This window comes from Mesocricetus auratus, unplaced genomic scaffold, assembly GCF_017639785.1.
Source record: "Mesocricetus auratus isolate SY011 unplaced genomic scaffold, BCM_Maur_2.0 Super-Scaffold_100006, whole genome shotgun sequence".
NCBI classification, from domain to species: Eukaryota; Metazoa; Chordata; class Mammalia; order Rodentia; family Cricetidae; genus Mesocricetus; species Mesocricetus auratus.
In genome coordinates, this window is record NW_024429190.1 from 65,746,285 (window position 1) to 65,772,281 (window position 25,997).

A 25,997-nucleotide genomic window follows, 5' to 3' on the forward strand; every position below is an offset into this window, starting at 1 on the left:
TTAACCTCATGGTTGACATCTCATCGGTAGGCTAAATCTGTAGCTCCGCCTTTATTTAATAGAGTAGACGTCTGCATCAGGGTCGCAAGTGAGTGAGCCAGAGTGCAAGCTCATTTGCTGTTTTTGATCGCCCTGGCGTGTAGTGAGATAAACGTGCTTTAAAGAGATTCAGTGCACTAATCACTGCTAATTAGTGTTTCTTTAGAACATAGAGAGATGATAGTAGATAGATAGATAGATAGATAGATAGTTTGTGTCTTTGTGTGTGTGTGTGTGTGTGTGTCTTTTTTTGAAAGCTCACTATGACCTTAAACTCAAACCCTCCTGCCTTAGCCTCCTAAATGCTGAATTACCTATAAAAGGTCTTTTTGGAGAGTTCACAGTGTGACTCTCATGATAGGAGATACTTTATTCAACTGTGGTTTAGATGCCTTTCACCATCTTCTCTTCATTTGTTGTTGAGGCAGGACCTGCTCTGTGAATATGTGAGAAGCATTCTTACTGAATGTGTTTAGAATGTAGCCATGGAGGTGCTCTTGAATTAAACAGTCTTAGCATTGGGGCATATAGTAAGAAGAGGAAAATGGCTGTTGTGAAAGCCTGAGGACCTGAGTTTGGATGCTTAGTACCTGTATAAAAATTGGGCAGGGCAGCACATGTTTGTAGCCCTAGCCCTGGGAGATGGACCCAGGCAAATCCTGGGTCTCATTGGTCAGCCATTGTAAGGCAAAGCCTGAGCATCAAGCTCAGTGAGAGACCTGGTCTCAAACAGTAAGGAAGAGAACACTAGAGGGGACTCCCAGCAGGAACTTCCGACCCACACATACACACACACTCAGACATGTGCACCCATGCACACACATCCAAAATAAAAAAGCATTATCAGGTGATTTTTATTTTTGTATTACACATCGAAAGATACTTCCCCTGTGTTCCTCATTAGAACTTTATTTTTCTGGATCTCCCTTTGTAGTTGAATTTACTAGCCCCAGCTACAAAACTCTGGGATTATAGTGTGTACCCCATATCTGACTCTTGAGAATAATTTTAGTGGGTGATATAAATAGTTTCCCTTAGCTATGGATTCCTAAGAATATTTAAGTCTGAAAAATCATGCCTGAGCAGATAATACATTATTCTCTCTAATAAAAGAGTAAAAGGTTTTTGCTTTTAATTTTGGTCAACAGCTTGCTGTCGCCAATAACAGAATCATTACCTTACAAGAAGAAATGGAAAGAGTTAAAGAAGAAAGCTCCTATCTACTGGAATCCAGTCGGAAGGTAAGTCCTGAGTGGGTTTTAAGACCTTCATGGAGAGGACACTGTGTACTGTGCAAGCCACAGGGCGGCAGCCGGTCCTGGACACTGTCTCATATCAAGCATCTTCTTTCCCAGGGTACAGCTCTCAGAGGCTCGAACCCTCTGCTCTGCCACAGCTCATCATTGCTTCCGTTTGTTTAGAGACTTGTATTTACTAATTTGTACTGTGTTTAGTGGCTACAATTTTGATAATGGAGCTGGAGAGATGGCTCAGTGGTTAAGAAAGTTATTGCTGTTCCAAAGGGCCTGGGTTCAATTCTCAGCTCCCACTTGGCAGCTCATAGCTGTCTGTAACTACAGTTCTAGATGATCCAATTCCTTCCTCTGCTCTCTGGTTTCGCCAGGCACACAACTGTTCACAGGCATAAATGTAGGCAAAACATTCATATCATGAAATAATTTGTTTCATGTGATAATAAGTATACCATTATTTTTACACAGTGCTACTCTTTAAAGTGAGTAGTCATCTGTTGCCACTGGGAAAGAGTTTTCTACATAACAATACTTTCATGGACCAAGATTTTGTTTGTTGGGGTGGGGAATTATTTGTTTGAGACAGGGTTTCTCTTTGTAGCCCTGGCTGCCCTGGAACTCACTCTGTAGATCAGGCTGACCTCAAACTCAGAGATTCTCCTGCCTCTGCCTCCCGATTGCTGAGCTTGCAAATGAGCGCACAGTGTTCAACCTCCTTAGGGAGCATGATGTGATGCTTTATGCCCTGATGGTGGCATGGTACAGTAATTGTTGTAAATTATGATAGTATTGCTTTAGGGGGTATTCTAATTGATAGATCTATCAACCGTGAGGGTAGGCTTGTTTGTTTGTTTGTTCTGTGACTTCACTGGCATCTTTCCTTGCTACTGCTAGTGTTTCTAGAGGTGCAAAGGGATAAAAGCTGCTTCCTGTGTAATCAGTATTTGCTTTTATGCATGGGCATCATACAACTACAAATGCTCAGCAGAGTCTCTCTAATGGCCTACCTACTTCCTTTTAGCCACCATCTTTGGACAGCTATTTGTGAAATCCCTGGGAAAAGAATGTAGTACCATCCAAACCTCTGAACCAACTCATATTTTCCAGTGAATTGGGGTATTGGGTTGTTTTGTTTTGTTTTTCGAGACAGGGTTTCTCTGTATAGCTTTGGAGCCTATCCTAGCACTCACTCTGTAGCCCAGGTTGGCCTCGAACTCACAGAGCTCAGTCTGCCTCTGTCTCCCGAGTGCTGGGATTAAAGGCAATATTGGGGTTTTGTGTTTTACTTGTTTCTGTTTTTGATTCATTGTCCCATGTAACCCAAGCTTGTCCCGCGCTACCGTCTCGCCAGCAAGAACGACGCGGCACACTTAGGATCCTTCTGCAGAACAGCTTTAATGCGTCTTGAGAGGGAGAGCATAAGCTTACAAAGTGGAGACCCGGGGGAGCGAAAAGCCCAACCCTTATATAGCTCAGCAGTCCCCGCCTCAGACGTGTCATCTCCTGACTGGCTCCTGCTCGTCAGCCCATATGACGCCACGGGAGAGGCAGAGAGTAAGGGATGGAAAAGTAGCAGGCACATGCGCACCAAGGTTGTTTACTCCAACTGACAACGAATGTCGGCGCCATCTTGTAACGGAGAATGTGGGGGCGGCTCCCCACACAAGCTGGCCTAGAACTTGGTATATAAATAGCCAAGGATGGCTTTGAACTCCTAATCCTCCTGTTTCCACCTCCCAAGTGCCAGGTTTAAAGATCTGGGGGTCATGGTTCCCGTTTTATGAGGTGCTAGAGATTGGATGAAAGGCTTCATGCAGGCCAAGCAATCGTTCTATCGCTTGTACTATATCCCAGCCACTTATTTTGTTTGTTTTGGTAGGTAGGTGGTTGGGGTTTTTTGTTTTTGTTTTGTTTTCTCGTGGGGGGGGGGGTTGTATTTTATTTTGTTTTTGTGTTTTAGTCTGTATTCCAGGCTGGCCTCAGACTCTTAGCAGTCTTCTGGCCAGACCTCCAAGTGCTCAGACTACAAGAATTGGCAACTCCACACAGCTATGATACTATTTTTCAAGACTAATGTGGGGAGTCTCTATCACCAGTTTTGGTAACTCACTTCAACATAACCTTTTAAAAACACTCACCTTGAAATTCTTTATTGTAACTGCTAATTCGGTGTAGAGTCTTTAATCAAGTCCTTATATATATGCTCTTATTTACCTTCTCAAGGGTCCTAAGCAAGACAGGACTGCAGAGGGGCAAGCGCTGAGTGAAGCCAGAAAGCATCTAAAGGAGGAGACACAGTTACGCTTGGTAAACTTCCTTAAGTTCTAGTAGCTAGGACACATGAGAAGGCTGGGTTCTGGAGAAGCTTCAGGTGACCCAGCAAGGTCCCAACTATCAGTAATGCGCCCGTCTTCACAAACCCTATAAAACTCTTTCTCACCCCTGCCCACTCTGCCGTATCTCTAAGAATGTGGAAGTTGCAAATGAGGGATGGTTTCATTTGTACTAATAAGTTACTTCGAGTTAAGACCATGTGACAGAGGGGACTGGAGAGATGACTCCACAGTTAAGGGCACTGTCTGCTCTGCCAGAGGTCCTCAGTTCAATTCCCAGCAACCACATGGTGGCTCACAGCCATCTCTAGTGGGATCTAACGCCCTCTTCTGACAAAAAGTTGTACATGCAGACAGAGTACTCATACACATAAAGTAAATAGATCTTTAAAAAAAAGAGTACATGGCAGAAATTCAGATTTTCTGAAAATACAACCTTCTTAATGTGCTTTAAATAACTATGCATGTTTGTAAATTAGGTATTAAAATATTTTTCCATAAGAAATATTCTAGAAATAATGTCAGCATGTGCTAGCATGGTTCATTTTTATCATAACTATTTAAAGAGGGAACACATACAAAAACTGAAAGTTGTCATATGCTTGTATCATATTAAGAGTCATGAAACTAAGAGTCCAAGGTGTGCCCTGGGCACAGCCCGAATGCGGAGGAACTCCAGTTGGTATCTCTGCTCTCTTATTATTAGTAGTTACTAATGTCTCTTAAAGTAAATACCTTCTGCCAAAATACAGAGCACTAAGGGCTCGTCTACCTTTTCTTGTCAAACGTTACGGCATTTCCTTCATTGAGGAAAGAGTATGAGCAGTTATTTGCTTTGCGGCAGGACGTTGAGAAGGAGCTGGAACTCCAGATCAGCATGAGACAGGAGATGGAGCTGGCTATGAAGATGCTGGAGAAGGATGTCTGTGAGAAGCAGGATGCCCTGGTGTCTCTGCGGCAGCAACTGGATGACCTCAGGGCTCTCAAGCATGAGCTTGCCTTTAAGCTGCAGGTAGGGGAAAGACGGTGGTAGACTCTCAGAAGTCCTGGTGCTGCCCTGCAGCCCTATTGTAGGGGAAAGAGTCACATCTCCTTGTGAACTAATAGAATACTCAGACTGTCATGAGATTCTCTGCTGCAGTTCTTGAAAACCAGTGTCACTTTTCACGTAGTGAAGGGAGATTCTTTCTCTTTCTTTCCTTCTTCCTCTCTCCCTCTCTCTTTCCCTTTCCATCTCCATCTCCCTCTCTCTTGCTCTCTCCCTGCCTCCCTCGCTTCCTCCTGTGCTGGTGAGCTTTATGTCAACTTGACACAGCTAGTGTCATTCCAGAGGAGGGAACCGCAAGTGAGAAAATGCCCACACCATACTGACCCATGGGCAAAACTGTGGTCCATTTTCTTGACTGATGGTTGATGTGGGAGGGCCCAGATCACTGTGGGTGATGCCACCCTGGGCTATAATAAAGCAGGCTGAGGAAGCCAGGAGGAACTGTGCTTCATTTCCTGCCTCCAGTTCCTGCGCTGACTTCTCTTGATGATGAGCTGAGATCTGCAAGGTGAAATAAACCCTTTCTTCCCCAGCTTGCTTTTGGCCATGGTGTTCACAGTAATAGAAACCCTAACTAAGCATCAAGGCCGGGTGTCGGTGGCACATGCCTTTAATCCCAGCACTCGGGAAGCAGAGGCAGGAGGATCTCTGTGAGTTCGAGGCCAACCTGGTCTACAGAGTGAGTGCCAGGAAGCCAGGGGCTACACAGAGAAACCCTGTCTGGAAAAACCAAAAAAAAATTCTTCTTTTGAAGATTTACTTTACTTTTATGTCTGTGTGTGGATCTGTGTACATGAGTTCAGATGTCCACAGAGGCTGCAGATCCCCTAGAACTGGAACTACAGGGGTTTATGAGCTGCTAACCTGTGGGCTGGGATTCAGGTTCTCTGCAAGAAGAGTATGTGCTCTTCTTCACTGAGCCATATCACCAGCTCAAAATAAGGGTTTCTTTTTTTCAAAATACTCAATTCATTTTATTTTCTATACATGGGTGTTCTGCCTGCATGTATGTCTGTGCCCGCACCACGTGGGTGCCTGCCTGGTGCCAACAGAGGCCAGGAGAAGGTGTCAGATCCCACTGGAACCAGAGTTACAGATGGTTGTGAGCCACCATGTGGGTGCTGGGAACTGAACCCAGGTCCTCTATATGAGCAGCACGTACTCTTAAAAACAGGAGTTTCTTAATATTTTTGTGCACATATTTGTCATTGAACTTCGTTCATATTCATCCTCATGTCCCTTGCTTGTCTCACAAGTAATGTGTGTTTAAATCTAGGTTCCACGTGAGGGTCTTTTTCATCCTTCCCGTTATCCTCTTTCCTCTTGTTCCCACCACCCCCATATCTTCCTCTCTCCACCTGGTTCTCTTTCTATCTTTATATTGTATTTTCCTTCATATAGTATTTCATTGTATTTTTAAGTTATTAATATAAATATTCATGAGTGTATGGGCAACACAAATTGAACTTGGTGTGTTTTTTTGTTTGTTTGTTTGTTTTGGGGGGAGGCAGTAGGGTGAAAGTGTGGGACCTAGGAAGAATGGGAAGTGAGTGTGATCCAGAGGCATTGTGTGAAATTCCCAAATAATCAATAAAAATATTATGTTGGAAAAAAGTTGCAAAGATAATAATAATAATATAAATATTTGTGTCCTATAATTCTGCAGTTTAGCATGTCAGCTGAACTGTAAATTGCATTGGATTTTTAATGGGCAGATAAATCAGTGAGCCTCCTGATACAGTGATAAGCTTGTTAGAATAGTACCTATTTTAGCGAAACTGCTTCTTTACTTTCTTCTTCTACTTAGAAATTAATTAACTGATATGCAAATGTGAAGCCGTTCCATTTAGTTCCTGTTTGCCATTATGATTAAAATAGACATGTAATGTATATTTTTATAATTCTTTCTACCAGAGCTCAGACCTAGGAGTAAAACAGAAAAGTGAACTGAACAGTCGCCTAGAAGAGAAGACTAATCAGATGGCTGCCACCATTAAACAATTGGAGCAAAGGTAAAAGTGCTGTTTCTGTAACGACTCTTCACTGTTGGAATAGAAATGTTGCCAATGGAAAACACAGGAAATGTATGCAACCTAAATCAGATCTGTTGTAAAAGTTTATCTGTGTGTTCCACGATGTTCCTGAAACACTGTTAGCAGTGGTGTATATAATAAACAGGCCAACATGGAATGAATCTCACATTCCCACACTGCTACAGGTGCCTAGCAAGAGCTGAGAAAGGGAGAGACAGTCATCCCCAGGGATGAGCCTTCTAACTAACTGGGCATCACCCCAAGTGGTCAGTTCTGAAATCATGCTCATACAAGCAGCGCAAAATGGATTCAGCAGGCTCTGTGTGTGTGTGTGTGTGTGTGTGCGCGCGAGCGCATGTGAATAAGAAGCGACCATGAGCTTGAGAGGGAGTGAGGAGGACACAGGAGAAGCTGAGAGAGGAAGGCAACAAATTATGTAAATATATTTTAATTAAATGTTTTAAGGGTTTTTTTTAAAGATCTATATATAGTGAGTTCCAGGCTAGACAGGCGCATGAGACCCTATCTAAATAAATAGTGTTTGTAGTTGTATAGTTTTATCACTAAAGTCTTCATTTTCATTTTCATACTAGGTGAGGCAAATGTCCTCCAAGTATTGGTCATAGCTTTCTCTCTCACCTTGAACTCTAGTCTCTGTCACCCATCTGTCTTTCCCCTGATAGTTGTGTGGCATTCACTAACATCTGCAGTGTGTCCCTCCTCCTGTCTCAAGTCGGGAGCTCTCATCTTCCACTCAACCCTCCCACCAGTATTTGTGATTCTCCCCAGAGCATGTTTCTTCCTGTGTCACCCTCTCTCCTTTCGTGGGAAATCACCCCTCCCCCCATAACTCTGTAGCAATAAATGTTTGAGACCTCACAGCTCAATGCATTGTAGCACCCAAGACCACCTGCGTTTCTACCTCCAACCCTGCTCCTCACTTCTTACACTCACTAAACCATGTCGGCCATGCTTTCCACGTTTTCCATCCCTCGTTGTCCTGGTAGTTCCACCAATTATGAATGCCCCTCCCACTCCCTTCTTCAGATCCATTTTTTACATGAAGGCTCAAATGCCGCCTGACATTGGTTTCCTCTGATACCTCTCTCCAGCCAGAAATGGTACCTTATATCCACTGCTGCCCGTTCTGCCTGGCGTGTCTCACTGTGCACCTCATCTTGTGGTCTGTGTCAGTGTCTTGTCTTCTGAGTGTGAATTCCTAACAGGTAGTTAACCAAGCGTTTGAGTTCTGTCACAGAATCTGTCACAGTTCTTGAATATACGTGGCATAAGTTGATGAATGAATGAATGAATGAATGAATGAATCATCTGTCAGATGATTCTTCACCAGGGAGGGAATATCCTGAACAGCAGAGCATATTTATTGCTAATACTAAAGCTAGTTGCAAACTTCATGGACGATGCTGAAACCTTTGCCATGATTGATATTGCTGTGACTGACAGTAAAACATGAATCCATTTCTATAGCATATTCTTCAAGCGCTTGTTCAGAAACAAGGATATGTGTATGATTTACTTAACTGATGTTCCTAGGTTGTACTTTTGTAATGTTTGAAACTATTCCTCAGTGATTTTTGACTTGGCATTTAAGGCCAACAGAACTAAAATAATGACTCATCTGACTTATTTTCCTACTATCTTTGTTTCCTATTTATCCATTTTCTCATTACCCTTCCAACTCATTTTTTATTTTTATTTTATTAAGTGAAAAAGATTTGGTGAAACAGGCAAAGACCTTAAATAGTGCAGCAAATAAACTGATCCCAAAACATCATTAGACATTTTACAGTTGGTCAGCTCACAAGTCCAGTGTTACAAAATAGCTAAAAAAGGAAGAAGTCGGAAATTCCTACATTTAAGCTCTGATTCTATATAAAATGTCACCAAAAGTTGACCTTGAATTTGCTGGACTTGAAAAAAAATAGTTGGATATATAGGTTGGGTTTTGTTGTTGCTGCTGCTGTTATTTTCTCCCCCAGAGTTAGAAATTTTGGTATGGGTTCCTCATTAAACACCAAATAAACTTTGAGAAATATTTCTGAGTTGAACAATAAATCAAAAGACCATTTTCAGGAAGCCTGGGGAACGAAAGCATTGTCCATGTGTCCTTGATAGTGGTCAGACTCTGTAGGTGGCCGATGGCCTGTTCTCTACAGTGTAATTAATTCGTACAGGTGTCACCTGGTGACCTTGGACCTAAAGTAGCTCTGTCTCGTAGACCATGACCCCTCTTCTCTTGTCTGTGTAGGTTTAATCCCCAGCCCAAGGAAAGTACTTAGTATTTCATTACAGTTCCATTCTCACTAACCAAGACTGCTTGCAATTTATTTTTCCCTTAGTGATTTTGGACAAAAAAGAAAAACAGCACCCTTGCATTTCTTTAAAGTACTTAGAAACAAAGTAGTAACTAGGTAGCTCTTAACATCACAGTGTGGAAGCTGAGAAACCCCTCTCAACATGTGTCACCTTCTACCTCTGCCCTACTCTGTCATTCTACTTACTGCTTAGGTAGCTCAGAGAAAACACTTTGAATACAAATACGGTTTTCAAATCTACCCGGCTTTTCCTACGGGGATAGAGGCCTCATCATAGTCACCACTTCCGGCCTGCCGTCCTCACCTGGAACACTTGCCCAAGAGCTTCTATCACCTTTTCTGTGATGGGAATTTGCTAAAGGTTCTGGAAAAATAATCTAGTTACTAAAAAAAATCAAATGAGAAATAAATAATGTGCTGGCATTATTGCTTAGTATCAAAATAAAGATCCTCAATAGATAGTCACAAGCAATACTAGCAGGGCTTCTTTTTCTACGTGACTACACCTCTAACCCTTTCTTGGCTCTACATTGTAAATAATCCTATAAATACTTTGATTTAAAAACAAACTATTTTTGATGTGGGGAGGCAGGCTTTTCTATACATGAGCCTTTACTCCATCCAGTGGGTTAGGCACAATGCCTGGGGTTTTGTTCCATGTTTTCTGTCCCTCCTTCTGGCGTGCTATATAGCATTGCCCCTGCTAAAGAGAGGCAAAGATAATTCCTTTGCTTCAAATTTTTTACCTTCTTGGCAAACCAGAATTAAGAGTACAACAAAGTTGATGTGCTTTTATAGGTCCTCAAGGGCCTGTGTTAGAGCCAACTTAAAAGAGGATCCTTGAACTCATGTAATTCTTATAATCTTGCACCTGTATAAATAAAGCTCCTACTGTGCTCTGCTGGCCATCCACCTTTCGTGGTGACAAGGCACCTTTTACATGAGCATTGAAAAGAATAGTCACACCAGTAAAAGACTACACGCAGCATGCCTCTAAATTCTCCTATAGAAAGCCCCAAAGATCTCACCTTGTAAAACATGATTCCTTATAGGTGCAAAGTTATAAGACATTTAGAAGAAAGCATCCGTAAGAATCTTCCAGGGAATGTGGTCAGGAGTCTCCGAACCCCAGTGCTGAGTTCTTTGTGTGCTGGGTCACGTACCGCCTGGTAGCAATGGAAAGGATAGACTCAGCCAGACTTTCAGAGAGGCGTGTCCTTGTGAACTCATGTGAGGGTTGCTAGAGGTTGCCTTCAGCTTCCTGTGGTCCAGGAAAGGATCAGGAAATCATGATGACCCCACATGACAGGGCAGCTCTGCCTACATCTTCAGCTGTATGAGGAAGGCAGAAGGATGAAGTATCCGCCTATCAGGAAAGAAAGAAATGGCTTCAACATAGATGTGTACTGGAGGGTGGTTCTGGATATGGATTTTCAAAAGTGATGTCTTGTTGTTGATCATCTAATGGCTGTAAACTGTAGTACTAGAATAAAAAAATAGAAAATCAGCTTTCCCTCTGCCTGGTTCACCTTCATCTTGCTTTTCTTTAGAATTTGTTTCTTTGCCATCTTTTTCCCCATCATAATTTCTTCCTGTGTCCTGCATTTTTTTCTCCCTCTGCCTCCCCATCCCTTCTTCCTTGGGCTGCTTTATTTTGTGTTTGTGAACTTGGTCTTCCTCCCCACCATGGCTTTTGTTTTTATCACAAGTTCATGTGGCTCACATCCAGATTGCGCCAGGCTGAGCGAGGCCGCCAGTCTGCCGAGTTGGACAACCGGCTCTTCAAACAGGACTTTGGAGACAAGATCAACAGTCTGCAGCTGGAAGTGGAGGCCCTCACCAGGCAGCGGTGAACAGGGGCAGCTTGGCCAGCAGGGTGGTGGTGGGTACTGCAGAGGCTAAGCAGCAAGGAGGGGGTCGGGTCTCAAGCCACCCCGGCTTGAGCTTTCCAGAGTCCTTTACAAAGAGTACAGTTGGAACTCAGAAAGGTTCACATGGATAAACAGTTTCAAAATCCACTCAGCATCCTTGTAGTCAAATAGTGTGGAACTGGCTCCTGGCCATGGTGGTGCAGGCTTGAGGTCTCAGCCGAGACAAGAGCCCAGAGCCAGCTTGGGCTGTGCACAGTGACACTCTTGTCTTCAAAAGCTAAAATCAAAAAAAGAATTAGAGACCAAGTTCCCAAATATATAGTAACTGGTATCTAATCCAACTTCAGCGATAAGGGTTAACGTCTCCTGAATTCCTACAGTGTGTTCTATATGTTTTAAAACACTCACACACTGGTGTTCCTACTGTCTAAATATCAATCCTTTTAATAGGTGATATTATTGCCCCTACTTTTAGATAGAGTGATAGCTTAGAGAGGGGTTCAGTGTGTCCTAGTTAACACTATTAAGATACACTATCCCTTTCAAAACCTGTTTCTGACTAAACCCTAAGTACTCCTTCATGCCACCTCTCAAGTTGGACACACTTTGGTGCTAAAGCCACTGACTACACATAAAGAAGTGAGGCCTCTGTAAAACACGAAGCTATCAAGGACACTGAATGACTTGGGGATGGGATATATGTGAACTAAGTACATAATTATATAGAGACCAGCCAAATAATATGAAATAGAAATATAGTGCCTATCCTTTCACGGTGTATCTTACTAAAAACTTAAACATGCTTCTCGTTCATCCAGATAACTGCAATTCTTCATTGAGAATTAATGTACAGTAACTGACCTGCTGGAACTGGGCACTCCTAACTTGCATTCTGAATTGCCAGAGAAAGTAACATGTCATAGCATTACTAGTTTTACCATATCCTAGTATTTTAGAGCGTGGTTGTCCATAATTTCTGGTAACTTTATCAGGCATTAAAACTTAATTGCTGGGGCTGGAGAGATGGCTCAGTGGTTAAGCCACTGACTGCTCTTCCAGAGAACATGGGTTCAATTCCCAGAATCCACATGGCAGTTCACACAAATTGTCAATAACTTCAGTTCCAGGGGATCTGACACCTTCACACCAAAGCACATAAAATAAAGTTTTTTTTAAAACAAGAGCCAATAAAGGCATTTTAAAAATGTAATTGCTGGCCGGGCGTTGGTGGCGCATGCCTTTAATCCCAGCACTCGGGAGGCAGAGGCAGGTGGATCTCTGTGAGTTCGAGGCCAGCCTGGTCTACAAAGTGAGTTCCAGGACAGCCTCCAAAGCCACAGAGAAACCCTGTCTTGAAAAAACAAAACAAAAAAAATGTAATTGCTGAACTCTACGGGGAGGTCTGGCATTCTTTAGAGTGTGTGTGTGTGTATACATATATATATATATATATATATATATATATATATATATATATATTTCAGAAGTATCATCCTTTTCTTCTCTCACCTAACCAGGACTCAGCTTGAGTTAGAACTGAAGCAAGAAAAGGAGAGGAGGTCACAAAACAGGGACACCCCAGGAAAGGGGGCCCAGAAACTGGAGCCCCGCACGGTAACATGCGTTCTTATCTGCTTGCTTATCCCACCTGCACTTTATGGCTGAGCTCCATGGGTCCAGAGGGTTTTCACAGCCCACATGCTTAGTTCCTGTGGTCTACAGTATGCAGACAGAAAAGCACGCTTCTCAGAATGGAGGAAAATGCGATTCTGAGCTGACCTCTAAGATGATCATGGACTTGCTCCACTGGAAAAGAAAATAACTCTTTTCCTTTGAATTGTTTATCGTAATAAATACATGTTTCTCAGAGTCCTAACTAATACCATATAATATGATGTAACAGCCCCTCATAGCCCCAAGTTCCCCCTCAGCAGAATTTTCTCAGCTGTGGGGTTGCTTCTTGGGACTTTCTACATCATGTGGATTGCAGTGTGAATATATGCAAGGAGCTTCTTTTAGGAGAAGAAACTAGAATTACAGAAGGGAACAGCGTGTAGAATGGTCAAAGAACAAAGTAGAACTTTGTGTACAGAGTCTTGAAAGTCACTAGCACCTGCAGGGTGAGGAGCCACAATTGTACAAGATCATCTCTGGGACCAGGGACAGGGCCAGCCTCTGGAAATGATGCAGCTTAAAAAGCATGAGATATGTTTGTTGCATTCAGAGGACCAAGCGCCTTTGTGTGTATTAACACATACAACATAGGTCATGCTTCATAACTTCTAGAGAACTGACTACTAATGTGCTGTAGAGTCCAATGGTGAGTGAAAATCCGTTGTATAGTGCACAGTGCTGTTTGAAATGCGCAGCGAACCACTGTGCTCCATGCCCTTTACTGCTTTGAGTGCTTGTAAATGTGTAGGATGGAGGATGTCTCTCAATCTTGCTGTCCTTTCCCAAGAAGGCTGTAACTTTCTGTCTTGAATTGCTGGGAGGAGGGCTTCTCACAGGATAAATGCTGCACTGGCTTCTCTTGCCAGATACTAGAGTAGTCTGTTATTGGAAGCAGGTGAACTGCGGTTTGGAGCAAATGGTGGTATATATATCACCGAAGTTGATCTAGAAACCACCGAGGCTGCCTTACCAGCCCAGCCTGGGTCCATTGCCCTTCAGAGCAAAACACTCACCTGCATACAGGTTGGAGTCATTGGCAATAGGGCAGCTGCATGAGTGTCCAGAGAGTCACACATCCAGTTGGATAGGCTGTGCTGGGTTTGGCCAACTTTTCAGAGAAAAGTCAGGATAGATACTTTTCACAAAAAGCAAATAACCTTGAGCCCATTAAAGAGGCCATTTCTTTTATATCGTATTTAGTGTCCTGAATAATGCTGTTTTCTTTTGGCAGGATGGGAAGCACAGAATCAAAGAGGAAAACATTAAACTACAGAAGCCGCTGGAAGAAAGCCACAGGTGTTTGTAATGCACACTAGTGCCATAAAGTCATTTTGGGGTGGTGAGAGGGGGGCTCCCAATAGAAGGAAACTGACATCAACACAGGCCAGACATGAACTTGTGAAGTAGAAAGACAGTTAAGGGGAAAGCTAGTACATAATAAAGCAGATAACACATTAGCCAAATGACAAGAGGATTACCCTACCTGTCTCTGACTCTTCCTCCACTTAAATTACCATTTAAAAAGATTATTTCTCAACCAAGTGTAATTCCTCACACCTGTAGTCCCAGCATTGGACAAGTAAATTCAGTGCCAGCATGGGTTACACTGATATCGTCCAAAAAGAAAAAAATAGCCTTAATTGAATCAGGACCTCAAGAAAATGAAGCACTAGTATTCTTAGCTTTGTAAATAAACATTAGTATGACTTGTTTCCACTCAACTGCCAAGTTTGACATAAACACCCTCATTCCCTTCTCATTCCATTATGTCAGTGTTTTGTTTGTTTTCTGATTGTTTGTTTGTTTGAGACAAGGTTTCTCTGTAGCCCTGATCTGGAACTCACTCTTAGAACAAGCAGGCCTCAACTCACAGAGATCCACCTGCCTCTGCTTCCTGCGTGCTAGGACTAAAGGTGTGCACCACCACTCGCAGCTCCTGTCTGTTTTTTTTTTAATCCTTTATCTCTGTGACATTGCCACTTCTAGTACCTATGACAGCCAGAACTGTAACCCCTGAACACAAGAAATTTAACAGGGGACATGTAGAGACTTGGTCACCATAGGTGTTTGTTGTCTATCCTCTGCCTCTCAACTAAAGGTCACAGGAACCATGTGGCTGTGTTGCATTTTACTGGATAATGAGTGGGCTCTTTGCTAGGCTTCTGAAGGAAGAGATCAACCTGTGTGATTTGGGCTTTTATATGTGGTCTCATGACAGTCTGATTCATTTATTTCCTTAGTTTCCTAAAGCTTCCAACTTAAGAGTTTTTGAGGAAGGTAGACAAATACATGCTAGCATCCCATAATGTCAGATATAATAGAACTTCAAAAAATGGTTAATGAGCCATAAAACAAATGCTGTTTTCTAGGTAGTAAAAAGGAAAGATAATGTGTGACTCCATATATAATTTATAAATCAAAACTGTGGTGTAGCCGGGCGGTGGTAGCGCATGCCTTTAATCCCAGCACTCAGGAGGCAGAGGAAGGTGGATCTCTGTGAGTTCCAGGCCAGCCTGGTCTACCAAGCGAGTTCCAGGACAGCCTCCAAAACAATACAGAGAAACCCTGTCTCGGGGAAAAAAAAAACTGTGATGTATATCAGGAATCATATAGAGCCTAGTAAAAGATTTAACCAAATTGTCCAGAATCTTGGAGGTCAAGATTAATAATTGTTTTTCCCGAAGTGTAAAGGGAGGGCAGCATTACTTGTCTAAGAGGTATTATCCTGAGCATTTCTTGAGATGCTATAATGGAAATATAGTAAGTTGATAAAAGTTTGTTACCCTTTTTACTTCTCCTATAGGCTGCTGACTCACTCTGCAGATGAACCGGTAAGACTCCTGCTTTCAATGTCTTACACAGTCGTAAAGTGCCATGGCTACCCAACATGGGAGGAAGACAAATGGACACAGTCCTCAGTGTAGCATCTTAATAATCTTTTTTAATTTTTATTTATTTATTTATATTTTTTATTTTTATTTTTTGGTTTTTCCAAGACAGGGTTTCTCTGCATTGTTTTGGAGGCTGTCCTGGAACTCGATTGGTAGACCAGGCTGGCCTCGAACTCACAGAGATCCGCCTGCCTCTGCCTCCCGAGTGCTGGGACTAAAGGCGTGCGCCACCGATGCCCAGCCAAATTTTTATTTATTTTTTATGATTGGTTTTTTGAGACAGGGTTTCTCTGTGTAATAGTCCTGGCTATTAGAAATCGCTCTGTAGATACCAGGCTGGTCTTGAACTCAGAGATCCATCTGCCTCTGCCTTCTGAGTGCTGGGATTTAAGGCGTGTGCCACCATTGCTTGGCTATCTACCTAATATGCACCCTCACATGTTGGAAAACAGATGTGCTTGATGTGTTGGAAAACAGAAGCGCAAACTGTAGCCAGTTTGTAAGTGGGAGTCATCATGTGACTGGGGGTTCGTGGCATAGCTCAGAGCACTGGCTCAGTACATTGGCTAAACCAGCAGCAATTCTCATTTCCGCCTTGATGTCACCCCTGATGAGCTGACTCCTAAGCACTCTCCCTGCACCTCTCATGTTTCCCTTATGTAAAATGGAGAGGAAGAAGATGTTTTGGTCACTTTACAAAAAAGTCTTTATTGTTATTACATGTATTGATATTCTGCTGTATGCATGTCTGTGTTATTTTTACATGTATTGATATTCTGCTGTAGGCATGTATGTGTGCCCCATGCATGCCTGGTGCCCATGGAGGCCAGAAGAGGGTGTCAGATCCCCTAGAACTGTGAGCTGCCATATGGGTGCTGGGAATCGAACCTAGGTCCTCTGGAGGAGCAGGCAGCTCAGCGATCTCTCCAATGCCTTTTTTTAATCACTTTTGAACATTTTTAAAAGTTTTTATTGATTCTCTCATGATACATCCCAATCACACTTTCCCCTCCCTCCCTTTCTCCCAGTCCCCACCCCTACCCCATCGATCCCTCTTCAGAAAAAAGCAGGCCTCCCAGGAATATATCAACCAAACTTGGAATATCAATTTGCAATGAGACTAGGCACCGCCCCCCTCGCATTAAGGCTGGACAAGGCAACCCAGTAGAAGGGTCCCAAAAGCCAGCAAAAAGAGTCAGAGATAGCCCTTGTTTCCACTGTTATGGAATCCCACAAGAAGACCAAGCAACACAACTGTAACATACATGCAGAGGGCCTAGGTCAGTCCTATGCAGGCTCCCTGGCTGGTGGTTCTGTGAGCCCCTATGAGCCCTGGTTAATTGATTTTTGTGGGGTGTCTTGTAGTGTCTTTGACCCCTCTGGCTCCTACAATCCTTTTTCCTCTTCAGCAGGATTCTCTGAGCTCTGCCTAATGGTTGGCCGTGTGTCTCTGCATCTGCCCCCATTAATTGCTGGATGAAGCCTCTCTGATGACTATAATGCTAGGCTCCTATCTACAAGTGTAGCAGAGTATCATTAGGGACCATTCCTTTGACTTTGGGTCTCGGGGCTGTTCATCCTCTGGGTCCAGGCGTTCCAGACAGTGTCAGGGGCGGCCTACCTCTCATGGCATGGATCTCAGACTGGACTCCCACAGTTTCTCTGCCACTTTTACCCCAGCACATCTTGCAGGCAGGACAAATTGTAGGTGGAAGGTTTTGTGGCTGGGTTGGAGTCCCAATCCCTCCACTGGAAGTCTTGCCTGGTTACAGGTGATGACAGTTTAAGCAATTATAAAATACCTTAAAAGTACAGTATGGCAACATTTGAAAGACTGTACTGCTCTGTCTGGCTCACCTTACCACCTTACAGGATTTCAAATGAAGCCAGTATTGTCATGTTCAGTGGAGTTATGGAACAAGGATGAGGCCAGAGTTACGGTGATAGAATATGTAACTTATTCACCGTTGGTGTGCAGTCTGGTTTTAGTAGCTAAAAACGTTACAAATGTGTTCATGTTCCTTGTGCTCAGGGGGTTAACTAGCTTTCTGTGTATCTTAGGGCCAGCCTGAGCTCTCTGAAAAGCCACAGGTGTGTCAGCTGTGCCGGAAAGATGACAGCCTGACAGAGGTGAGTGAGCCCTCACGGAGATGGCGTGCAGCTCCTGCTCCTTGCCAAGAGTAAGCAGGACTTTGCTGTGTAGAACAGGGCATGCCTGTCATGGACCCAGCAGTGGCTAGAAAGCCACAGGGCAAAGAACTTACTCTTTAAAAGAAATACAAGTAAGTACATACATAATTTGAAACAAATAAGGAAGTGCTGATTTACAAAGTACACTCTTTGTTAAGCATGCAGTTTTGTTGTTACTTTTTAGTTATTATAACTGGGTGAGAGAGGGAAAGGGTGATGGGAGGGATGTGACTGTATGCAACCAACCATAGGTCCTCCGTCTTTCCTACTAAGCCCTTTTAGCTGCAGAGCCATCTCACTGAGCCCTTGTTTGGGTTTTGAGCCAGGGTCTTCCGTGTGGTCCAAACGCCCTGGCGCTGGCTGTGTAGTGTGAACCATCACCAAACTTGTATGCCTTCTACCTGTGCAGCCTCCCTAGCGCTGAAGTTGCAGTGTACACCACATGCCTGCCCTAAGTCTGTGTTTTGTTTTCTGTTGACGGAATCCAGCCCCTGCTATGAGTGCTAACACGGGAGGTTCTGCACTCGAGTCCTAGTCTTGGCTCTTGTCCCTTCCAGATTCCTGTGTGCTCAAAAGGGCAGAGGAGCTCTCCCCACTGGGCCCTTCCCATGGGTTTTTGCTAGTTTACCGTCATACAGTAGGTGACATCAAAATCTATGGAACTAGCTTAACTATAGGATCCCTGAGCATCAGTATGGTGCCTGGAGAATCTCAAGAGCTGTTATGTTCAAAGGAGTATTACAAATGATGAATGCTTGAAGAATTTTAAGAAATGTACCCAAACTCTGGATTACATCATGCTGAATCTTAACAAAATTAAGTTCAAGCCTTCCATACTCCACAGTAAAGCCTTGTCTTAAAAAAACACAGCCAGGTATGATGGTATACACCTTTCATCCCAGCATTCCTGGAGGCAGAGGCAGGTGGGTCTCCATTAGTTCAAGGCCAACAAAGGCTTCATAGTGAGACCCCGTCTCAACAGAATGCCGTCCCCATCCCATGCACGCTTGAGATGGTGAAAGTGTTGGCAGGAGAAATTACTTTGAAGCCTTTTATGAAGAGCTGCTTGTGTGACCCTGTTGTGTTTCCCTGGTGGCACTCTGTGGCAACACATTGCCTGGCTGCCAAAGGTTCAGAATGTTTATACAGACTAGCTTCTCTAGAAGCAAGATGCAGGTAGCAGGATAGGAGTTGTGCTTGTGGGGCATCCGAGAAGCATTGGGCTTCTGGGGACTTTTGAGTTGATATGCATCACACTGTAAACCTCAGCTTCTCCAAACCATTGCTAGTTCACTACCTTATTTAGAGTTTCAGTGTGCTTAGATATTTGCTAGCATTTAGAATTAGTCTGCCCAAAAGTGACTGTAGGGATCGAAAGCACAAAGTGTACTCCAGAGACTGAATACTGTTATCCTTGCTCTTGGGATTGTGATAGCATTTAGATGTAATAGCTGACCTCATGCCCCTTCTGGTAGGACCATTTGGCACACAGCAGCCTGCTGTACTTGATTGTGCATTAGGTAATTCTGTGTTTGACCCTTTCTGTCCTTAGCTTGTTCTTGTGCCCCCCCTCCATCTTGCAGAGCCAATGTACAAACTGCAGAGGAAGCTTCTGTGATGCCTGCATGACAAATGAACTGCCTCTTCCTTCAAGCATCAAGCCTGAGCGAGTGTGTAACTCTTGTCACAAGCAGCTGATGAAGCAGTATTCCACCAGCCCATCCTAAGACTGAAGGCCAAGACCAAAGCCAGAATGTTAATGCTGGATGGGCCTCTCCCTCCACGACGTTAGATGCACCATCCCCTCGAAGCCCTCCGCAAAAGCAACCGTAGCCAGTAGAGCAGATAGAAGTAAGCCAGGTCCGTGGGGGAGGCAGTGATTGTAGGTGCTCGGACCTTTGCTCATCTCTGATGAGTGTATAAATAAAAGCTGCTGAGCCTTTCTCTTCCACACCTAGACAAGCCCACTCTGGGGGGTTTTGAGGCACGTCTCTGGGCTTTGGTATTTTCACGAAGGATAAAGCCGGGCTGCAGCTGAGTGGGAAAGCACTGCCTAGCAAGTGTGAGGCCCCGACCTCAGCATCACTGCCAGAGAGGATGGAAAGAAGCATTACATTTCCATTGAGGGGTAACATAGGTGTTAACAGAGATAAAAGTAACAAGGTTGCCCAGGTGCTGCTGGACACACAGTGGTAGACTCTTCCCTCCTACTACCTACCTCTTCAATCTACTGAACTGTGAATCCAACCTCAGGGAAAGAAATTAAGAGTAATATAAATCCTGAATGTATTGGTAACAATATTGTAATGCATTATTTCAGGACCAGAATTTTTTTTTTTGGTCTTACCTACAAGGGTTTTCTTTGTATGACAAGGACATCTGTCTTTGCCACTTTTCCACCTAATATCTCCAGAAGTCTGCTCTTTTCAGAGTCCCAACCACAGCAAGCCTCTTGCCCTGTCCCTCCCCCTTGCAAGTAGACGATTATAAAATAAAGCTTAGTCAGGTACACATACCATCAACGCTCAGTTTGTTAATGGCTGAGGACCGCAGCTCAATATGTACTAAACTATTTATTTGATAACAAGGCCTTATTCTGCTCTGGGTGGGTGTTGGTGCACACCTTTAGTCCCAACACTTGGGAGGCAAAGGCAGAGGGATCTGTGTAAGTTAGAAGCCAGCCTGATCTACAGAGTGAGTTCCAGGACAGGCTCCAAAGCTACAGAGAAACCTTGTCTCGAAAAAAGTTCTTATTCTGAACTATAGACCAGAACCTGTAGGCGGGGTTCTTGGAAAGGACAATATTCAAACATCTCTTCACAATAAACCCTCTGTAGAAAAGAGGGGGCGCACACTGAACAAGCAATGGATGGAAAGAGATGGTTTAATTACCATGATTATGTTGCATGTCTGGATTATTTGATTCCAATAAGACTCAGGAAAACACGCTTGGAATTCTGGTAAATGATGAACGGTGACAGATTCTGTCTCCTGAAAAGGGTTAAAGCCTGGGAGAGTCGTTACTTCAGAAGTTTGACCTGCTGGTGAAGCTGAAATTTGAGAGTATTATTAGGGGGAAAATAAAATTAGTAATTCTAACCTATTGTGTTTGTTGCCTTTTCTCTTTAAAAGAAAATTTTAATGTTTTTATGTGAATGAGTATTCTGCCCCTGCATATGTTTGTCCTGTGGGTATGTTTGTCCAAGCAGGGATCAGTTCCCCTGGAACCAGAATTAGAGACAGCTGGGAGCTGCCCTGTGGCTGCCGAGAACTGAACCCCAGACCTGAAAGAGCAGCCAGTGCTCTTAACAACTGCAAAAAAAAATTTTGGGGTGGTGGGGGTTTTGAGGCAGGGTTTCACTGTAGTTCTGGCTGTCCTGGAACTTCCTTTGTAGACCAAGTTGACCCCAAACTCAGAGATCTGCCTGCCTCTGCCTCCGGAGTGCTGGGATTAAAGGCATGTGCCACCACTACCTGGCATGCGAAAAAATTTTTGGTGGTCATTTGTTCATACTGTTTTTGGTCACCTACAGAAGCCAGCAGTCTGAGGAACTATAAGTGAGGGGAAAAGTTCAAATGAGTTTTGAGTTAGGAGGCAGCAGCATAGCATGGAGTGTAAGAAAGTTGACAATAGGGACCTCAGTCGTTCTGCCTTTTTAAACAGCCCCAAACTCTGTGGCCGTTATTTTGTATCACGATTCCAAAAGCAAGGGACCAAGTCATGGATACTCAAATGTAATCATCCCTAGGGACTCTTCCTTTAAAATTTCTCGCTGACATTAACAACAGCATCAACGAAATGACAGTAAGACTAGCCAGGCGTTGGTGGCACACATCTTTAATCCCAGCACTCAGGAGGCAGAGGCGGATCTCTGTGAGTTCAAGGCCAGCCTGGTCTACAGAGCTAGTTTCCAGGACATCTCCAAAACAATACAGAGAAACCCTCTCTCAGAAAAAAAAAAAGCATTAGTAATGACCAGATTTGAGGAAACTTAACAGTAAACATCAAAAATAATCCAGTAATCAGAAAATTCAAATAGAGGCCGGGCGTTGGTAGCCCACGCCTTTAATCCCAGCACTCGGGAGGCAGAGGCAGGTGGATCTCTGTGAGTTCGAGGCCAGCCTGGTCTACAGAGTGAGTTCCAGGACAGCCTCCAAAGCCACAGAGAAACCCTGTCTCGAAAAACCAAAAAAAAGAAAAAAAAATTCAAATAGTATACAGATGATTAATTTGTCTTCAACAAAGAAAAGTCAGCGGATGAGTGTCCTATAATGTCCTGTCTTGACTGTGGCAGGGGTGGAGAAGATAAACTGTTACAGTGAATGTACCCCAGCTGGTGGCACTAACATGTTCCACCTGCCTGTGATTCTCACTTAAAATACAAGTGCTGAGCTCAGGAGTCAATCATCTACACATGGAAAAGACTGATGCATGGCCGGGCGGTGGTGGCGCATGTCTTTAATCCCAGCACTGGGGGTGGGGAGACAGGTGGATCTCTGTGAGTTTAAGGCCAGACAGGTCTTCAGAGCAAGCTCCAGGACAGCTAGGGCTATTACACAGAGAAACCCCTTCTCTAAAACACAACAAAGGATTGATGGATGGACAGGCACGACAGTGTAGCATGGCGTTACTTGTAGCATTTGAGCAATGAGTACAAAGCACACTGGAAATACAAATACTAAGTATGCTTTAAACTTTCATTTGGAAAAAGAAAGTTGTAGAGCAAAACAGGCACAGTAAAGACTGGTCTTGACTCAAAGCGTCCTTTGACATTCCAGAAAATAGAAATTTTTTAGGAATTAACTTTTAAGTTTTCTTTAAATGAAATGCTTACTGATCTAAGTAAATCGATTGTTATTTAGGGTTTTAAATTGGGGAGAAAAAAAGATCTCACAAAGTGGAATGGACCTACAGTCCCAGCTCCTTAGGAGCCTCACACTCGAGAATTGTTCAGGGATTTGGAAGGAGCCTGGACAAGAGATTGTACCAAGACAGGGTCTCACTGTGTAGCTTCGGCTGGCCACAAACTCATGATCCTGCCTCAGCCTCCTGACTGCTATGATTAGAGGCATGTGCCACCAATCCTGACAGAGAGCCCTATCTCTTAAATGACAAAAATTAATGGACAGGGACTGTATATGAAACAATGTTGCCTATAAACTGGCAACTTGCAGCTATATGGAGAGCAACCGTCTGTAGTGAAGGCTTATTTAAGAGAAAGGAAAGTGGAAAGAGGCTCCTAAGACATTGAACTGTGGAGGAACACTGTCAAGTAACAGAGCCTGTTCCTGAACCGTAGACTTGCAGTGGTAAAAGCCTGTGGGCAAAAGGTTCTTGCAGGTCTGCTATGGTCCACTGGAACTTCAGACTGTAGTTGAAGACGTACACTGCACATACACTTCACCACTTACCCCACAGAGAAACTTAGGTCTACCCAGGGCACACATTCATGCAGATAATTCATTTCAGCATTTTCACAGCCAAACACCAGAAGCAATTAAACATGGCCATCAGTACAAGATGTGTTAATTACATACATCCTCATTATACCACCCAGAGAAAGCAAGTGTTGTGTTTCTTTTTTTAACACAGATATAATCAGGCTAGTGAGGTAGCTCAGCTGTTAAAGCTGGTGCTGCACAAACCTGATAACCTGGTCCCACCATAGGAGGAACCAACTCCTGAAAGTTGTCTTCTGACCTATACACACACCATAGCGCATGGATTTCTCTCTCTCCTCTCTCTCTCACACACATCTTTAGGTTGGTTAAGTGGGGGGAGGGGTCAAAGTACTATGTATACTACCCCTTTTAAATTTATAATTAAAAGAAATCATGTGTCTAGTATTTGCTTATAGATGGAAAAATCAGTGTGCTTCACTAAGAAGCTGGTAATGGATTAGCCTGAGAACTAAATGTATAGTATATGAAGGGAAGTGGGCTGCCCAGAGTATACCCTTCACTGCTATTAAAACAAACAAACAAACAACCACTATTCTTTTCATAAAGACTTTAGACTGAAATCTTCATGTATAGTATATGAAGGGAAGTGGGCTGCCCAGAGTATACCCTTCACTGCTATTAAAACAAACAAACAAACAACCACTATTCTTTTCATAAAGACTTTAGACTGAAATCTTCATGTATAGTATATGAAGGGAAGTGGGCTGCCCAGAGTATACCCTTCACTGCTATTTTCTTAAAACAAACAACCACTATTCTTTTCATAAAGACTTTAGACTGAAATCTTCATGTTTCCTAATACCCAGTAAGAATTTTAAAATTGGGCCTAGACAAACTTCCACAGAGACAGTCTACAGATGGTACTAAGTATGTACAAAGTCCTGAACAGAGACTCCCACATAAGATCTTCAGATGGCTGTACATATATAAAAAAAATACATGATATCATTATTGAACTGGAATTCAAACAAAAACAATACTCCCTATTAGAAAACTTAAAACCCAAAATAATGCTGCCGAACACCGCAGACACAGAGCCACAAGGCTCCCCATTCACCTGGGTGGGACTACAACAGTGAAGCCAGGTTTAAGAACCTTCCAGCATACAACCCAGCTAGCACCCCCATCAATACTCACCCCAAACTGAAAACATGTCCACACAAACCTGCATTTTAGAGTTTACAGCCACTTTATTCCCCACCTAGAAGCTTATGAAAATACTTCCTCATCTAGTAAATAGGGGCAGAAGTATTTACTCATTAGAGAAGTTCTATTTGTCAAAGCCTCTGAACTGGAACTTGCCTATACGTCACAGTCCTGTCACCAATTGAATGTGAACCCTTCCCCATTCTCAGAATGTCCAAAATGTAGTGTTTTAAATTATATGGTGAATAGTATATAATACCTAGTAGAAGAAGAATCTCCAGGTGAAACCTGCTGAGAACACAGGATGCTAAGGGGAATGTTATGCCAACCAATAAGCAGGGTCGTGGCATGTCACCTTTGTTAGGCCAAAGCAGACCAGTTACCTGCCATATGGACTAACTCTATTTTTCTTTCTTTTTTTTTTTTTTTTTTTTTTTTTTTTTTTTTGGTTTTTCGAGACAGGGTTTCTCTGTGGCTTTGGAGACTGTCCTGGAACTCACTCTGTAGACCAGGCTGGTCTCGAACTCACAGAGATCTGCCTACCTCTTGTCTCCCCAGTGCTGGGATTAAAGGTGTGCACCACCACCGCCCAGCTGTTTTCTTTTTTTAAAGAAGTTTGGAGGACAAGGTTTCACTATGTAGCTCAGGTTTGAGCTCTAACTTGTGATCCTCCTGCATGAGCTTTCTGAGTGCTAGGGTTATAAACATGACCACCATGCCTAACTCCATTACTCTTTTATGATAGCTTTACACAAACATAAGGAATTCCAAACTAATGAGCGGAAGCCACCACTGATGCTTTGAATAGCAAATCAAATCCTAAAAGTTAGAAACTGGGTATGCCTTGACTCAGTAGAAACTAAAAAGTAAACATTCAATCATGTGATTCTTTTCAAGTAACTACACTTACTCTATCACCCATCACTGACTCAGTGGCCTAAGTTGTGAGCAATCCTCAAGTGAGAATGTGAGCTCCTAACTTCCCAGTGTTAGACTTGCTCTATACAGAGTCCAGCCTCCAGGGAGTAAGATAGATCCCACCAAGCTCACTCTACACATAGCACTTAATGTTTCTGCTTTCACTTTCTTCCCAGAGATGGACAAATAAAACTCACTAGCTGAAAATAAACTGTAAACAACCCCAATCCCAAGAGACCCTACAAATCTTTCCCATAGCAAATTAGAGACCAGACATGAAAGGAAGATCACCCCTTAACAGACCACATAACTTCAGACTCCAGTTCCCATGGCCTGGTCAACTACTTACAACAACTCCATCTAAGATGTATACAATTTAGTTGTTTAAGTCATTACTGTCGGATTTTTCGTTGGGCCTCCAGCTCACAAATAACGACAAGAGACTTATTAATATGTAAGTTTGGCCTTAGCTTCATCTTGTCCCACTAGGGCTTATAACTTAAACAATTTATTTTAATCTGTGTTGTCGAGTAGCTGGTTACCTCATCTCTGTACTACTCATGCTGCTTCCTCGGTGTCTGGCTGAGGATTCTGCCCTTCCTCCTCCCCGAGTCCTCTCTGTCCCCAGAAGTCCTGCTAACTCTTCGGAGCTTCTTATTACACCAGTCACAGCAAGTTATTTTCACTGGGTACAAATATCCCACACACCATGATTTGATTGATTTTGAGACAGGGTTTCACTATGTAGCCCTAGTTGGTCTCAAATTTACAGAGATTTTCCTGTGTCTGCCTCTAATTTGTT

At 43.2% G+C, this 25,997-nt stretch overlaps 1 protein-coding gene across 8 annotated transcripts in view; it reads left to right on the forward strand.

The window, feature by feature from the left end:
• Window positions 1-20,767, forward strand: part of Rufy3 (RUN and FYVE domain containing 3) — a 79,266-nt gene extending 58,499 nt beyond the window's left edge. For 4 of the 8 annotated variants that reach the window (XM_040747357.1, XM_040747361.1, XM_040747359.1 and 1 more), the window contains 10 exons: window positions 1,188-1,280; window positions 3,516-3,599; window positions 4,470-4,637; window positions 6,588-6,685; window positions 10,772-10,891; window positions 12,431-12,527; window positions 13,819-13,883; window positions 15,391-15,418; window positions 17,540-17,608; window positions 19,252-20,767. In XM_040747357.1, coding sequence (XP_040603291.1) covers window positions 1,188-1,280; window positions 3,516-3,599; window positions 4,470-4,637; window positions 6,588-6,685; window positions 10,772-10,891; window positions 12,431-12,527; window positions 13,819-13,883; window positions 15,391-15,418; window positions 17,540-17,608; window positions 19,252-19,395 — 966 coding nt within the window. In that variant the 3' untranslated portion in view covers window positions 19,396-20,767. Of the gene's footprint in view, window positions 1-1,187; window positions 1,281-3,515; window positions 3,600-4,469; window positions 4,638-6,587; window positions 6,686-8,432; window positions 10,550-10,771; window positions 10,892-12,430; window positions 12,528-13,818; window positions 13,884-15,390; window positions 15,419-17,539; window positions 17,609-19,220 lie in introns of those variants that run through there. The other 4 variants (XM_040747362.1, XM_040747363.1, XM_040747364.1 and 1 more) reach the window with 2 other exon arrangements.
• Window positions 20,768-25,997: the final 5,230 nt, after the last annotated feature.